The sequence below is a fragment of the Sceloporus occidentalis genome, unplaced genomic scaffold, assembly GCF_023333645.1.
Source record: "Sceloporus occidentalis isolate IW3139 unplaced genomic scaffold, rSceOcc1.0.p SCAF_43, whole genome shotgun sequence".
Lineage (NCBI taxonomy): Eukaryota > Metazoa > Chordata > Lepidosauria > Squamata > Phrynosomatidae > Sceloporus > Sceloporus occidentalis.
The window spans coordinates 4,424,202-4,442,248 of NW_028317023.1; the positions used below are offsets into that span (position 1 = coordinate 4,424,202).

Genomic DNA, 18,047 nt, shown 5'->3' on the forward strand with positions numbered 1-18,047 from the left:
CGCTACTTCAATTCTTTTTTTATTAAAGTATTAAAGCAGCGCCGGCCGGCGGCATCAGCACTCAGCGGCCGTGTGCGATGGCCGCCTACTGATGGGATCAGCGTGAGGGGTGAAAGCCCCGCCCCCTCACACTGACCTTTCACCCCTCATGTTGCTCCCATCACTATGCGGCCATCAGATTAATGGAAATTTAATCGAAACGGCCGATGCGTGCTGACACCGCCGGCCGGAGCTACTGTAATACTTTTTTTATTTTACTTTATATGGCAAGCCGATCCGGCATATTCAATAAAAAAAAAAATAATTAAAGTAGCTCTGGCCGGCGGTGTCAGCACGCATCGGCCGTTTCGATTAAATTTCCATTAATCTGATGGCCGCATAGTGATGGGAGGAGCGTGAGGGGTGAAAGCGCCGCCCCCTCACGCTCAGACTGCTGGAGCACCGGATGTCCTGTCACTGACATCCTGTCAACATAGAAAACGGCGGCCTGCAGCTACCAGAGGACGGAGGCCAGGATGAAAAAGCCCCAAAGTGGAAGAAGTAGAAGGTAAATAAACAATTTTTTTTTTTTTAACAAACTGTATAATATTTTTATATATAAAAGCCTTATGCCCTCCATATGCCACTCTGCCTCCCTGATATGCCTTATATGCCACTCTCCTTCCAGAAATGCCTTATACCCCTATATGCCACTCTGTTCCATGATATGCCTTTTAACCCCCTAAATGCCAGAGTGGCATATAGGGGTACAAGGCATTTCTGGAGACAAAGTGGCATATAGGAGGTTAAAATGCATATCATGGGGCAGAGTGGCATATAGGAGGGTATAAGGCTTTTCTGGAGTGCCCCATGGTATGCCTTTTAACCCCCTATATGCCACTCTGCCTCTATAAATGCCTTTTAACCCCCTATATGCCACTCTGCCTCTATAAATGCCTTTTAACCCCCTATATGGCAGAGTGGCATATAGGGGGTATAAGGCATTTCTGGAGGCAGAGGGCCATATAGGGAGTTAAAAGGGGCAGAGTGGCAAGCCTGGGGCAGATGTCTGGCACTCCACCAGAATTGATCTGTGTTTGTTTTCTGGATGTACCCTGCAATACGAAAAGACATCAGATTCTACTAACTTAATCAGGTTCTATTAACTTAAGTAATTGAAAGCTCCTTGACATGGGGCTTCGTGCAAAAGATAATAAAAAGGGGGTAGAAGGGGCTGTTGGCAAATACAAGGAAATAAAAACAAAAACAAAAAATGTCTCAATCTAAAAATGTTTGCAGTAGTAAATGTTTTGATTCCATTATGTGTAATATATTTCATTTATTAGGGCCTTTTAACAGTTTTGCTTTCTGGTATTTTAATACAAATAATATGATAAAAAGAATGTTTTATAGTTATTTGTACGGCAAATAGTGTGACTCGGGTATGTATAAGGGGTGCGTGTGGGTATAAGAGCTCAATCGCGAGATAAACTGTATGGGGCTGCTCTCCAAATGTTTCCAGGGCTGCTTTTCAGTACCAGTCCGGCCCTGATAGCCATCATATAAGTTTTGATGGGAACAGTGGCTATGTAAATACGTTTATGGCTATTTAATATGATAGAAATTATATTGACAGTGGCGGCATGCCGCAATAAATCATACATATGAATGCTTTCACAGGTTCACCAGGGAACAGATTATTAGTTGAAAGGGTTAAGTTGTCATATTTGCCTCTCCCTGCCAGCGGCTCCTCCCCTCCCACCAGTAGCTGGTTCCTCTCCCCTCACTCTCCTGATAGTTACAGAGGCCGCTAGCTGCGTGTCCCCCGAGCTGCTGCAGATGATGGAGGCCCAGACCCGCTTTCTGTCCTCGGCTCTTTGCCTTCTCTTACTCCAGGCTGCCTTCATTCCATCCCGGGCTTCTGAGGAGAAGGAGCAGTCTCAGTCCCGGCCTAGCCGATCAAACCAAGACGGGGAATGTCACTTTTACGCGGGAGGACAGGTTTACCCCGGGGAAGCGACCCGTGTGCCGGTGTCCGACCATTCTCTGCACCTCAGCAAGGCTAAAAGTGGGTGACCCTACCATATAGCAGCCGTTTGCCATCATTCTCTATTATCCATAGACGTTCGGCTTCTACAGCGCCGAGCTCATCGCACTGCAACCCTTATCACGCACAGCCAGCCTGTACTGGGCTGAGGGTGCTGGGAGGTGAACTCCTCTGATCACAGCTTTAGGAAAGAACCAGGAGTTGGCTATCGGTGTCCTCTGTGCCTTCTCATTTTATCCTGCGTGGTCAAGCTGCTGGGATTCTAGTGTTTCTGGCTGCAACTCCCATCACATCTATCCAGCCGTTGATGGGAGTCGTAGTTCATGTAATTTGGAGTAGCAGAGTTTCCCTTCTTTCTGCCTTCCCACCGTTGCTGGGTTATGCTGTGCTGTCCTTAGCTCATTGGTGCAGTTGATAAGGTTCAACTTCATGTACAAAAGCATTGGAACATCTGCCACAGACTCTGTCAGACTGTACTTATACTATGTGTGTGTGTATATATATATATATATATATATAATTTAACCCCACTCAAATGTAATATATTAGGTATTTTTTCTGCATTTCAGGTCTTTTCTCCAAACTTTTAGCCTTCCTTTGGTCTTCAATGTATAAAAGGCTGTTGACAGAGAAACGGTATTTTCATTAACCCCTTTTAGTATAATTTCCTGGATCAGAGGGTGAAACTGCATGATTTTAGGCACCCAAATTCCCAAAGAGCTATTCACAGGCAAATTGTAGCTCAACCGCCATGCGATCCTGCTGGTTTCTGAATTTCCCACATGTGGGGTTTTGCCCCATGACAGTCGACTTATTTATTTTCCCCTGATCGGGTCTTGTCTTAGATTCAGGGTGGCTTTACACCAATCCCATGCATGTTTAATTTCCCATCGCTGTATTACATCATGTGTCATGTGATCTATTTTATAGCTTTACGCATATCACAGGATAATCTGACGATTACTTGGAGTAGCAATCATGCTCTGACTTTGCGATCTCCAAGACACATTAACATCCCAAGAAGTTGGACAGCGTAGTGACCCTGAATTGCTTTATAAAGTTTGCTGCACCCAATTAAGAGTTTCCCACTTAGCCACGTGTCTTATGATAAGATGTATATTGCCACCGCTTTATAGCGATGGAGAAGAATCCAGCCCCAGATACCGCCCTTCTTTCTGATTGCCCCATCTGTATTATTTTCTTCTGTCTAATTATAAAGCTGTTGCTTTACATGAACGATGTGGTTCATTTCGAAATGACCGCTTTCTTAACGCAGAGCTGCGGTGCACCAGAAAGCAATTACCGCTTTGGCCTTAGATGCGGTTCCTCATGCGGTGTTGTGTTCTGATTTTTTTTTTCTCTCTCAATCAGAAATACCTTATCAGACCTTTCACCTGAAATTAAAGCTTAATGGTTGGAGCGTTAATATGATTAAATGTTAACGAGGCTCTGTGGTCATTGTTATGCTTGGTGCACATACCCAATCATTGTATTTTTTGGGTGCCAATTAAACGACTTGATGCAGTGATTTGAAGGCATAGAAAATGCAGGGTGCTGGGCGGGAGGTCAGATGCCTGCTGGCGAATGTATGGATTTTTAGCTGAATCAGCTGTTTGTGGCTGCCCAGGGCCACGGTGGGGCCGTTAGGTGGAAAATCAAACCAACCTTTGCTTTATGAAGGGCTGATCCCAGTGAGCTTCTGAGCCAAGTATAGCTTGGGTGTCCCTGTATAAAGCATATTGAAACTAGTGGGATTTCTTGCTACTCGCCTCACTGATTGAATTATCCATTATTCAGGGGCCAACTCTGTACATATTGCAGAGTAATCTGTCAGGGGTTGTCCCTTACAGTGCATAGTGAATTTAGGGAGTTGTAGCTCCAGCTTTAGTCCATCTGCATTACGGATACACCTTTGGCAAACCTGGGAATGTGTATCCACCACGGCACTTCTGTGACTGCCAATACATCTGGGTGTATTTCGCGTATTTTAATTATATTCTCTTACCTGTGCAAATACACGGCAAAGGGACTTAACTGATAAACGGGCAGAATGCTTCAAGTGAACTTCCTTTGCAAGGGTTAATGTGGGGAGATGTCTCCAAAAGTGCTTCAGTGATTTAACAATGCCTTATACAGGGCCAGGTCAGCCCCTCTTGCAGGAGATTCTTGCGGTGGTTGGCCCTTCATAAAGAATAATGAAGTTGGCACGTTGAACTCCTCCACAAGCCTCTTATTTGCAGAGCTTAGCATCTGTGTGCACGTAACGTTCAACGTAGCCGTAGCGAAACTATATAGGGTTTGATGCATTTAAAAAAAAAAAAAAAAGCAAAAAAACCAACTTTTTTCTACCCTTAACACTTCTGACCAATATATTCTTAATTGGTGAATGCCTGATCATGACACAAAATTGTTGCTCCGTAACCATTTTCACTTTTTTCCTTCCTTAGTTTCCAAACCAGCTCCATATTGGGAAGGAACAGCAGTGATCAATGGAGAGTTCAAAGAACTGAAACTTACGGATTACAAAGGAAAATACTTAGTTTTCTTCTTCTATCCTCTTGACTTGTAAGTAGAGTTTGAGCTGCGTTTTCTAGCCGAAAATGTTACAGGTTAAAATATATTTGCTATCCAAGTATGGAAGTCCATGCTTTGTTAGATAATAGTAATAATAAAAATGAATTGTGGCCACAAGTGTATAGATCAATGGATACTATCAGTCTTCATGTGTAAACGGAGAAACCTCAGTACTATTTACTGACCTAATATCATTTTTAAACAAATAAAAAAAAAAATAAAAAAAAATAAAGAAATCCCCCACTTCCACACAAGAACTGTGATTAACCCCTTGATGACAATTGCCGGTCCGGGCACGTCACGGAAAAACAAGTCGTTTACGGCAAATGACGTGCCAGGACCGTCATTTGTTAAAACGGGTGAAAAAAATCGGTCCGTGAGATTTTTTTTCACCCAAACGGCGTTGCTGTAATGCCTCGACCTCGAGGCATTCACGATCGGCACCAGGGGCCATGTCTGGCCCCTCCCCGGGGCGTCAACATCCGCCATACATTGTATGGTGGCGGACGCCCGTTTTAAAAGCGTTTAGGAGGCGATCAGCGATCACTTAAATGGTGTCGCTGGAATGCCTCGATCAGGAGGCATTCAGCGACACCAAATACTTACCTCTGGATGGACTGTGACCGCTACTGGTGATCTTCACCATCAGCAATATGGTGGCGGCGGCCCGGGAAAAAAAATAATAAAGATGAAAAAGTTCGCTAGACGGTCTCCAGGTACTGCATTCAACCATGCAAGTCAATTGAGCCCAGCTTTCTAATCACAGTGTGATTAGTAAAAATAAAATTAATAATAATTAGAAAAAATAGTAAAAAAACCAGTAAATAATTTCCCACTGATGTCACTATCAGGGGAACCTTCAAGTTGAAATTTTTTTTTAATAAATATATTTTTGTGAGCAAGTCCTAAAATTAGCACATTAGCTTAAAACAATTCTCCTGAACCTGAAGTAAAATGTGTGTGAAAAAACAAATGCAAAAAAAATTACTACCATAAAGTTTGACAAAGGCTGATGGTAGAATTAGTGCTTAGAAAGGGTTAAAATACTAGCATTTGGAATACCCTGGGCTGTCTAGTTTTCAAAAATACATGACTTGATGGGGTAAATTGCATTGGCCGGCTTCAAAGATACCCGAAATGGCACATGGGGGAGGAATTACCAGATTTGGAAAAAATGGCTTTGAAATAGCAAAACGCTACCTGTACTTATTGCCCCATAATGTGTAGAAAAAAGCAAAAAAACATAAAAACATTGGGTATTTCTAAATTCAGGACAAATAGTAGAATCTATTTAGCAGGTTTTTTCATTACGTTTTATAGATGAGTAAAAGATTTTTCAACTAAAAGTTAGAAACAGTAATTCTTTTTCTAAATTTTTCACCATATTTTATACTTTTGTTAATAGTAAATAATATGATACAATCAAAACAATGTCATCTAAAGAAAGCCCTTCTTGTCCTGAAAAAAACAATATCTAATGTGTGTGGGTTCAGTAAACGGGAAAGAAGAAAATTACAGCTAAACACAAGCAGCGCAGAAATGTTAAAACGGCCATTGTCACGAAGGGTACAAAAAGTAAAATCAGCCTTTGTCACGAAGGGGTTAAACTTGTCTGCTTAAAAACACAGGCTGCTTTGGCCTTTAAAGAGAGACCCTAGCCATGATTTAGACTTTATTGTTCCCCTTTTTAGTTTTTTTTTTTCTTGGAAATATATGGAGGAATTTATCAAGAAACCCCCATGAATTTTTTCTTTTCCCATCCCCAGCTCTATGGCTTGCAGGAGGTGCGTCTGGCTGAACTTGGCTCCTGCTTGCCAGCGCGCATGTCTGGAATACTCTGTCGGCCAGTGCTGGCTTGTGCAGGAGTTTCCGGGAGGTCTAATGAGACTCGACAAACGCATGCTTAAACCTATATAAATGGCAGGGTAATACAGGCGATTTCTAACCCATTTGCTACAATCCTTATGTAACAATGCCCGGGTGATGCGTCATTACTAATAGCAACGGCTCCTTTCTATATAAAATGTGCATTCTAAACTTTTTTTATTTGTAAAAGAAAGAAAGAAAAGCATTGATGTTAATATCCAATTCCATTTTTTCATTAAGATACCTACATGAGCGTTTTCCTAACTTGAACTACAACATGAAATATTTATAGTGCATTGAGAGTTCTAGATTACTTTTGTTCTCTACTACTAATTTTTTTTTTCTTTTTTTATTCCCAGCACATTTGTGTGCCCAACTGAAATAATTGCCTTTGGAGACCGAATCGAAGAATTTAGAGCGATAAACACAGAAGTTGTTGCCTGCTCTGTGGACTCGCAGTTTACACACTTGGCATGGTTTGTACATTTTTCTTCTATAACATTGTAGGAGCACATCGGAAATATCTAAAACATGACCTTATTGTTTACAAGGCATTGTGATGAAGACCTGTTTGCCTCTGAAACAGGCACAGCAATAACATGGACGCTTTATTATTATGTGTGTACATATACATTTCATTAATGGAATATTTTCCTAATTCTTAATGATTCTGTGACATTTTATTTTCTCTCACAGGATCAATACCCCACGTAAGCAAGGTGGGCTTGGTCCAATGAAGATTCCCTTGCTTTCCGATTTGACACACCAGATTTCAAAGGATTACGGTGTTTATTTGGAGGACCAAGGTCACACTCTCAGGTGACACAATGCCTAAACTTTCTCACAAAAGATATGACTTTGTGTGTGTGTGTGTATGTGTATATATATATATATATATATATATGTGTGTGTGTGTATAGGTCGCACCCCCCCCCCACTTTAAGTCTTTAAAGTGGGGGTGCGGCCTATATTCGGGGTCTAGTGCCCAACGCCCGGGACATGCAGTTCCGGGCGCCGGGCAGGCAGCGGGGATAGGATACAGATCCCCCGCAACGGTGCAGGGGACCCGTATCCTACTCTCCGATACGCTCAGACAGCCTCCCCTGCCGGCCCTTTCCACGGGGGGGGGGGTGCAGGCACGGGAGATTGTCTAAGCGCATCGCGCAGCGGCGATGAGCGTGAACGACCTCCGCTGCCGGCACATCTGCACGATGTGATTTAACAATCTCCCTTGCCGGGAATTCCCACGGGGGGAGTCCCGGCAAGGGATATTTGAAAGCACATCTTGCAGACGTGCCGGCAGCGGAGGTTGTTTATGCTCGCATCACCGCTGCCGGTGAACGTCTGCGCAAACAATCTTCCTTGCCGGTACTTCCCACGGCGGAAGTACCGGCACCGGAAGTTGAATACGCGTTATGCGTAGGTGTCCCCCGCTGGCCCCGCAAGACCCCGTGGAGTCTGCACCGGTAAGTCTGGTGGGGGGGGGACATCTTGGGGACAGAGTGGTAGCATATCTCGGAGGGGGGGTAGAGTGGCAGCATATCTCGGAGGGGGGATAGAGTGGCAGCATATCTCGGGGGGGGGTTTAGAAACTTTTTTTTCTTTAAAAAAGCACCTAACTTTTAGGGTGCGGCCTATATTCGGGTGTGGCCTATATCCGAGCCATTACAGTGTGTGTATATATATATATATATAGATATATATAATGTGTGTGTATGTATGACCAAAGGGCAGCAAAGATTGTTGCTATCTGTGATTCATAATTACGGTACGGAACATGCAATTACGGTGGGTCATGGTAAATACACAGGATTTATACACTAAAGATGGGGTTCTGGATACAGAATGAAGGGCAAACCACAGTAAACTTTTCCTGCAAGAAGAAGTTGGATGGTCCTGTATGGTTACGCTTGCTCAGTCACTTCAACTCAATTTTAGTGAATTTCTGCCAGCATTTAATATTGAGTTTATGTCTATTTTCAATGTAAAGTGAATACGACGCTTTACCCAAATGCTCTATAGCAAGTCTATTAAACTGTATACACATTAAAGTAATATGTATAATAATGGCAGCTTATGTGTAAACCTGGGGCCTGTCATCTCAACATTTTTTTGTTTTTACTCAGGACCACCATGATTATTCTTTCCCATGTAGTTCACTGAATCAGATTGTGCAGGCACAATCTGAAGGCAGTTTCAGCTTCCCTGGTTTAAACTAAATATCTCAAACAGATTGTCAAACAAAAAGCATATGCTATATAGGTAGTGTTACTACATGAATTTGGTTATGTATTGAGATTGAGCGCCCTTCATTATTCTATATTATGTAATGTGTATTTATTTAAGACTACTGAACGCTTGATTTCAATCGCCTCCACAGAGGTGTAACTATGTCATAGAGACTGCCCTAGTTCTTGACGATTTACAAATGTCATTGTCTACAGAGGACTCTTCATTATTGATGACAAGGGAGTTCTTCGTCAAATTACAATGAATGACCTTCCTGTTGGGCGATCGGTAGATGAGACTCTTCGTCTTGTTCAAGCGTTCCAGTACACAGATAAACATGGGGAAGGTAACGAAGCTTTTTTTCATTACACAATCTGGTCTAGTAAACTCTGTTGCTCGTTACCTTTTTTGTGATTAGAAAAGCTCTATTTCACAAAGAACTTTATAGGCGGGACACTAAGCAGTGGAAAAATATGTGTGTGTCTGTATGACTGACACTAGTTCGTAGCAAAAGCTGTTATAGTGGAGGATACCCTACTTCTCTGCATCTCCTCCGTGTACCAAAGTTTTATGCTACTGCTCTAAAAGCAGTGTTATCTATGATCTTGCAATAAATTATATATAATACAAGATGTTAGCGTTTTTAAATCTTACATTTTTTTTTCTTTCTTTCTTAGTTTGTCCTGCTGGATGGAAACCTGGAAGTGAAACTGTGAGTAATTCTGTAAATAACAAACATAATAACATAAAATATGGTTGAGTATGGTAAGTTGTTACTGCTTACCTTGTGGGTTCAATGTGTTATGCTCTGGGACCCAGATGTGATGCTGTGTTAGAGTATACACTCACGTGGGGTAGCGTCGGCTTGAGTAGTAGAAAGAGGTGGCAAATTTCAAGCTCATTGCAGTTAGTAGTTACTAGTTCACCCTCTGGTTGTAAGTGTCTTTAACCCCTTCAGGTCCGGGACGTACCTGGTACGTCTTCCTCAAAAACCGCCCCCCACATCGCCACAATCGTGGTGATCGCGGGGGCTCTGCTGCTGCTGTCTGCCCAGGAGTCTGGGCAGACCAGCACAGCCTCTCTAAGCCCGCCCCCAAGCCTACGATCACTCCCACGGAGTGATTCTGTAGGCTGAAACAGGGAAGGGGGTGGTGTGTTGAATGGGTCCCCACACAAGTGTGGGGACCTGACCCAACACCCCCCTGCTGCCTGATCGCTCCATGAGAGCATCAGTGCAGCGTTAACCCCTTCAATGCCGCAATCGTGGCATTGAAGGGGTTAATTCCCGGTTTTTATGGGGCTCTGCTGCTGGTGGTCTGCCTGGAAGCACATGGGGGAAAAAGGGAGAAACCACGTACTCACCGTTGGGTCTTTTCACAGGATAAGTTCCTCTGGTACTACGAGACTGCCAAGGTTGTCCTCTGGACGGGAAGAAAGGAGTAGTCTTGGGTTCGCCAGTTGTAGCTCTACCGGTGAAGGAGCCTCGACTTTGGCGGAAAGATCCGTGATATTCGCGGCCGGACAGACGGCCCCTAACTCTGCCGGCCCCTCCAAAAACCTTGGGAGCGAAGACGCGCTTCATAGAACTCTGAGCTTTATCTAAAGCAGTAAACGTCTTGACAAAGGACCCTAAGTTCTTAAGAGTCGCCAAATAATAGGCCTTTGGCTGAGGGGTCCGGGTTCGCTATCGGCCATATTAACCAATTTCGGTTCAATTTTTAGGATGGCTTTCCTCCGTTCGATAGCCATTTCCCAACATGCATACTGAACCCACCCCAAGGCGGTATCAAAATCAAAGGGTTGAGTGCCACCTTTGGCGGCCTCCAACATTTCATACAATTTAGTCACCGGACCTAGGGAATCTAACACTCTGTCCTGGCAGTTCTTTAGGGAAAACTCCAAGCCCTTTCTGGGCTTCCAGCCGGTTTTACCTAGAAACTGAACAATTTGAGGATCTACCTCGGGGGTTTTGCAAACCCCATCAGGAACAATCGGCCGAGGACACTCAGCTCTCAACTTGTTCCTAGTCTCCTTGGATAAAGGAGTTCGAATACGTGATGCCAGGTATTTGGCGATATGCGTAGGGGGTTCCCACTCCACGGACTGAGGGTGGCGGAGATCGTCTGGGTCGAAGAGCGGAAGCCCTTGAGGATCTAAGATAGGGCTACTAGAGGCCACACAATGGGCACCTGGAGCCGGATTCTCTGAAATAAGAGGATGAGGGACCCAAGGGTTGCATGGGAACATCAGGCTCGTCCAAGACTGCGTCCTCAATAGGATCCCTGTAGGAATCCATCGAACATGCATCCTCCCCGTCACTGGCCTCTGACTCAGAGGACTCAACTAGGGCACGTGCCCTTTTCCAAGTTCTGACCGATTTAGCCCAGCCAAGGGCACTATTGCGCGGTGCATATGCGCCATCTGTGACAGTGTGGGAGCTGTCCATCATAACAGGGGGAACCCCACCATCATGGAATGAGGACAAATGTTTGGTCTTGGCAGAAGCTTTACGCCCTGCCGGACGAGACCCAGAGGGTCCCGCATCACCGACTGTAGTTGGTTGGTCAGGACTGCGAGCGTGGGCAAAGGCTTTAGCAATTGATTGTGAGATGGAGGAGGACATAGCCCCATAGCCCGCATGAAAGCTTGATCAATAGATCTGGACATGGTAGTGTCCATCATAAGTTGGAACTCCTCTGAGGAGACCCAATGTTCATCCCTAACTAGGTGAGCATTGGGGTCAGCAGTAGGAACATCAGCCCCAGAAAGGGCAGAATCTCTAGTATTCTGCATAATAAGCAGAAAAGAACACGAAACAATACTGCAAAAACTCACTATAAAAGTACCAAGGGTTAAATAACCCTAAAATACCAAGAACAAGAAAGAACAGGGCAGGCACACAAGGTAAGGGAGCTGAACCTACGAAAAATATGGCCACCGCACTGAAACAGGAACCAGACGCTATACAGGGCAAGAAAACGCGCCAAACCCACAACAAAGATGGCCGCCGAGAGCACAATAAACTGCCATAGAAGATCCCAAAGGACCCCAACAGGCAGAAGTGAAGCCACCTAAACGGTCCGCGAAGGACCCCAGACAGATACAAATAGCTCTCACTGAGGTGACCGCTGCAACGCTACCACGCATGCGCGGATGCCACAGCGGATCACCGAAAAACGAGCGCGGCAACGCAAAAAGTCGGCAGAAACAAAAGGAAAGGCCAGAAGCAAAGAAAACCCAAAGAGAAGAGGGTGAACACGGTAGGAGAAAACTCCTAGCCCCCTGAAGACAGGAGAGGGAAGGCTGTCAGTGGAAAAAATCTAAACAAATACCATACAAATTACAATATGAATACAGCAATATAAATAAAATATGTATTTCTGAAATCGGTGAATAAATGTTGAATTAAATGCATTAAATAGAGAGCAAAATTGAGATACTTAGCTGTCTGAGGGAGCAGCAAAAAAAGAGGAGGATTATGGGAAGGGACGTTATTTGATATGCTACCTCCTTATTGGTTGTTGTTTTTTGTTTTTTTCCTTAACTCTTTGCTGCTGAGGGAAATAAAGGAAGAGAATAGCATAATACGAAGCCTCCGTGTCTTAATAAAATCAGTATCTGTGACAACTATTGCAGTTATTAGACTACCATGCCAAATTTGAAAAAAATTACATTTCAAAAACGTGATGCATGCCTTGCAATATTTGCCCTATACTGGTCAAAATAGATGAAAATCCTGGCTATGTTGGGTGGTTTCCAAATCAGGACAACTTAATGAATATATTTGGGATAATTTTTTCCCATTGGTTCAATGTGTGTACAATTTGTATGTATACAAAACTATAAATGTTTTTTTCCCCCACTTTTTCCAGTTTATTTCAAACAAAACAATGTACTACCCAGCTTAATATGGTTTCAAATGAAAGCCCTATTTGTGCTGAAAAAAACAATATATGATCATAGCGACACCTTAGTATCAAAATCCCGGTCCTGAAGGGGTTAAATAAGGGTTTTTGTTGCCATTGAAAGCGATCACTCAGGCCTTGTTATTGTAGTTTAGATGGAAGTCTACTTTTGATAATGTATCTTTCATGTATATGGAAAGCATAGCTGGTGCTTTGGAATGATATAACTCCTATCTCTAATGAGTCTAATTTAACCAAATCTATTTGGTTAAATTAGATCAGCCCTGAGGAAGCCATGAAAGCCTGGTGGCCGAGAGAGGATTTGTAAGTAAAATGTGGCTTATCATAACATTAACGAATCACTGGAAATTATTCTGACTGTCACTCTGGTGTTTGTCTTATTTGCTAGTTTGTCCTAGTAAGTGCTTTTGGTGGTGGCAGGTTTGTTTGTGCATATAGCTGTAGAATGTAGTTTGCTGTTTTTCTTGCTTTATTAGGTACAGGGGAAAAATGTGTGTGTATATATTAGGGATTCACCGATATATCTGTGCCCGAAAAAAAGCCTTATCGGCAAGAAAAAAAAAATAATAATAAAAAAAAAATACAGCCAAACGTAATCGTGTGCAGGGGCCCTGTGCGAGCAGCGTCTCTTGTACCGGCCAGGGGAAGCATGAACCCAGAAGGCACGCAAAGTCACCCAGATGTTACGTCAGATGACTCTGCTCGGTTCCTGCTTCCCCTTGGGGGGGCGCAAGAGAAGTTGTTCGCACAGAGAGGGAAGCAGCGGAGGCTGTGATCTGCAGACCCCATACTGCTGGCAGCATAGAGACACAAGGGGGCAGCTAGCCAGGTTTCAGCATGTACTGGTTGCCTGGGCATGATAGGAGTGTGATTGCTGTTGATTATATATATATATATATATATATATATATATATATATATATATATATATATATAATTATATACACACACATATGCTGGCACCTGGGCATGACAGGAGTGCGATTGCTGTTAATTATATATATATTTTTTGTAAAATTTTTGGTGTGTTACTTTTAATAAAAGTGTGGTTTTTAAATATAAAGGGGGGGGGCATTTCCTTTTTAGGCCAAGTGAATCCTGATTTTTCAGTTTCGGTCCAGAATTCTCATTTCGGTGCATCCCTACACTACATATGTGTTTATTCTCATAAGTGAGAACATTCAGAGTTTGTCTGCCAATTTACTTAATTTAAAAAATAGAGCTTGATTACACAGCTCTTAGAAGTATCAAATCAGAGCATAACCTTGCATCGGGACACGGTTCTGAAAACACGCTAGAAGGTTGTAAGAAAATTCAAGAAAGCTAAGGTTGTGCATAAAGCTACCCTAGAGTATTTAAAGGGGCAAACATGAGGGGGCAATTGGTCCTTCTTTGCGGTTACTGCAGTCAGACCTGCTCTGAGTTGAGTAACACATGTTGCCTCCAGCCAGCTCCATGTGTGGCTTGTGCAAAAGTTTCAGGGGGTCTGAGACTCCATAAGATTCCTTTCATGGCAGTGATTGGCTGCTTCAGGCAGAACAAACAGAATAAACATTCTGCTGGAGCAAGGGACAGGACATATTTTATGTCTTGTCTTTGAAAAAGCAACAAAAAGTACTCTAATGTGTTATTTTTTAATTGGTCTGCAACTGGCTGGTAGCATAAGAATTAAACTTGTTGTTAAAATGGCTTTTCCCCCCTTTTTTTCTTTTAGATAATTCCTGACCCAGCTGGAAAACTGAAGTATTTTGATAAGCAACACTGACATTTGTATTGATTTACTCTGCATGGATCAGTACAAGTTTAACCTGGTTGTTATTAAAATTCTATGAATTTTGTTACTAAATTGTGTGTTTTTTTTGGTTTTTTTTTTTTTCTTTCTGCCATACAGGGTTGTAACTTTCATCACATACCCGTTTCCATTAATGGAGATGATAAAAACCAACATTTTTGTATACATCTGCTGGACATAGTTCTCAGTCTTTATATATGCATTATTTAAATTACAGGGGTGAGGAGGCCTAGTATGTATATAGCGAGCTAGGTTTCTTAAAGAAATTTGACGTTTCCAACACGCCTTCCTTACCCGAGTGAGACAGGCTTGTTATTTGCTAACACAAATAATCCTCAAAAAGAAAACTATTAAAGGGACATAAGAACGTTAATGCATATAAAAGCTTAGAGGTCCCTTTAGATTTTTTGTTGCTCCCCTTACAAATACATGGCAGGATTCCGCAGTTTCCCTGCAGGAGATGTGTTCACCTGAATCTCATTATCACCCCCCCCCCCTCTATGTGGTTGCAATAGGAGTGCTTTCTGCCACTGTCTGGATGCTTTGGGTGGTGCCAGTGGTGGTTGAAACCATCCGACCACAGAGGAGACAGGCAGTTGCAGCTTTTTAAGGTAAGACCGTCCTATTTTTTATGTATGCATGTTTTTTTTTTTTCTTTAAACAATACATATAAATGTACGTTTTAATATGCATTTGTTAGGCTGTCCAGGACATTTAACCCCTTCAGTCCCCTATGGACTAGTACGTCCATAAAATGCATCTCAAGAAACCCCTATGGAGGTACCAGTACGTCCTGACCCTCTTGCAGCGGCAGGGGAGTTGTTTGAGAGCCTGGACTTCCCCCTATCAGCAGAAGCTGCTGCCCGATCTCCTGTAACAGCTGCTGGCGGGAACGCCGGAAAACGTAGTTTTAAATGCGCGATCGGGCATCCCCTGCAGGGTCTGTCTAGACCCTGCTGGGATAGCTGATCGCTCTGATGAGGCACTGATCAGACACTGTGATCTCTATGCAAGAGATCAGTTTGATTGGTGCAGGGGGATCGCAGGGATCTCACATGCTGAAACACAAATCAATTTTTTTATTTTTTTTTAAAGCAATAAAGATCACAAATATAATAAAAAAAAAAAAGTGACCTAAGTGATGTCATTGTGACATCACTGGTGTTAATAACATGTTCAAGAGGTCCCCAAGATAAAAACAAGAAAAAAAACCCTTACATCCTATTGCCCTAACACAACATCTAAAAGGTATAACCCTCCTGCCCCCATTCACAAACCCGTTAAGCCGTAAGTATAAAAATTACTACCCCATAGGGTACTATATGTAAGGGATGAATATGGCCCTCAAAAAAGGATGTGGGGTATTTCTGTTATCAGGAGATGCAGCTAAACACATTTTGGCTGGGTTTCTCTGCCGTAACACATATCCTGTGCAAAAAAATCTAAGCAACACAGAAGTGTTGGTGGGGGAAAAAAAGCGCAGGAAATAACTTCTGTGGCCACCTTTGACAGTGATTGGTGGCTAAATAGCTGCATGAAGAATGCCCAAATATCCCTGATATGATAGTCTGGGTTGTCTGCTTTACAGAAACATATAATTTTGGGGATATTTTTTGTTTATTTAAAATTAGAGTTCAACAAACCAAAGATGTATGGGGCGCAAGTATATATGTAGGGAAGAAAAAATAACAATATAGTGTAGATGGTATGTGCAAAATAAATAAAAAGTGATGTGTTGCACTTACAAAAGCAAAAGGTGATTCTGACCCATCAGCATGGAGTAAGATAAATTCTTGAATTCTCTTTGTATAAAATCTAAAGACAAACTAAAATAGTGCAATATCTTCAAGTAAAATACAAATTTTCCAGAAAAATGCACTCACAATTTTTCATGCACAAAAGTGCATATGCAGGCGTTTTGTATAAAAATCCACCAAAGGTAGAATACACTGAAGTCCAATTTTGATCCTTCTCGATGCGTTTCGCCCCTTGGGCTTCTTCAGGAGATCAAACGGTAAATCAATCGGTATTCTTAATCCATGCTGATGGGTCAGAATCACCTTTTGCTTTTGTGAGTGCAACACATCACTTTTTATTTATTTTGCACATACCATCTACACTATATTGTTATTTTTTCTTCCCTACATATATACCTGCGCCCCATACATCTTTGGTTTGTTGATATTTTTACACTTTGAGGAAGAGTGTCGTTTTGGGCAGCTGCGGTCTATTTGGGAAGTATTATTTTACTTATTGTATTTTCCTTTTCACGTCATCACGGTAGCACGTATTTTTTAGGTTCAGTCACAGTGGTATATATTAAAATTAGAGTTGCAATCCCATCATACCTTATGTAAAAATTCTACGACTTTGTAAAGAATAATGTACTCCTTATAGTATGTTCCCTATAAGTGCTGGGACAGTATGAAAATTCTATATGTATTTCTGAAATCGGTACCAAAAACCCCTGGGACTGAAGGGGTTAAAGATGCCTTTTAAAAAGTAAAATGAATCAAGCACATTATAAATATAATCCATAAAATGCAATTTTTCAGTACCATAGTGCCTTGAAAGTGTGAGGCAAAGAGGTTGATTCATTTAATAGTTAATTGTGACTGTATTCAAAAAGGGGGGGGGGGGTCAATAGCCTGACCTTGGGTGGGGCACTCGCACAAATGCACACCCAGACACTTCACTAACACACATCCACACATGTACCGATGTTTGTGCACATACTAACATGCTTTCACTAACATACCCAAAGACGTGTTCAAACATACCCACCCCGACACACTATAAGATACCCAGACAGACTCACATATATAACCACCCATCTGTAAACTAATATACCCAGCCACTAACATATATATATACTGAGACACTAATATACATACCCAGGCGTGTGAAAAAGAAAGGTATACCCTCTTCTATGGTTTTGCTTACCAGGACATAAGTCATCTGTTCCACAGCAGGTGTAAAATTAGTTAAATACCTCAGATGAACACATGATCTATTGGTCTTATTTATTCAACAAAAATAAAGCCAAAATGGAGAAGGATCTGTTGCATGACCCCATTGCGACAGCCTCACATTTGACTGTAGAATACTTTCCTCCTTGGCTGTGTCTCAACCCGCACGAATGCTGCAGACCAACAAACTGCTACAACTTTGGTTTTTTATAGAGATGGTCACACTTGCTAATGGTTGATTAATCAAGTGCATTCGATTAGCAGCACCTGTCTGCTACTTAACATCTTAATTCCTATGGAAGGTGTAAGGGTGTACGTGGACTCGATCTCCAAAACGATACTGACATTACGGACAGCATTTGGAATTTGGAAGAGGGCTATCGAAAGGCCATGGTGAACGGTTTGCTGGATGAAAATTATCAGGAAAACTACGGGAACCGAATGTGTAAAGCTTGGGGGAAAGAAGAGAGAGGAAGTTTATTTCAAAGGAAGATAAATGTTAGAATAAAAGGCCATAAATTAGGTTTAGATGTAATGTAAAAACGTTTTGCTTAATTGAGAGGGTGGTAGAAAGAATGGAGCAGTATCCTATCAGAAGTGGAAAAGGCTGGAGCAGTTAGGGAATCTAAACAAGATAAAGGACTAAAGGCTGAGTCTTAGATCAT

The 18,047-nt window shown here is 42.4% G+C and overlaps 1 protein-coding gene across 1 annotated transcript; it reads left to right on the forward strand.

The window, feature by feature from the left end:
- The first annotated feature begins 1,821 nt into the window (after window positions 1–1,821).
- LOC149289739 (peroxiredoxin-4-like) lies at window positions 1,822–14,386 on the forward strand. The gene is made up of 7 exons (XM_089490254.1): window positions 1,822–2,047; window positions 4,474–4,591; window positions 6,826–6,942; window positions 7,163–7,285; window positions 8,911–9,041; window positions 9,373–9,407; window positions 14,336–14,386. Exons 1-7 carry the CDS (start codon window positions 1,822–1,824, stop codon window positions 14,384–14,386), a joined length of 801 nt encoding a protein of 266 aa, XP_089346380.1.
- Window positions 14,387–18,047: the final 3,661 nt, after the last annotated feature.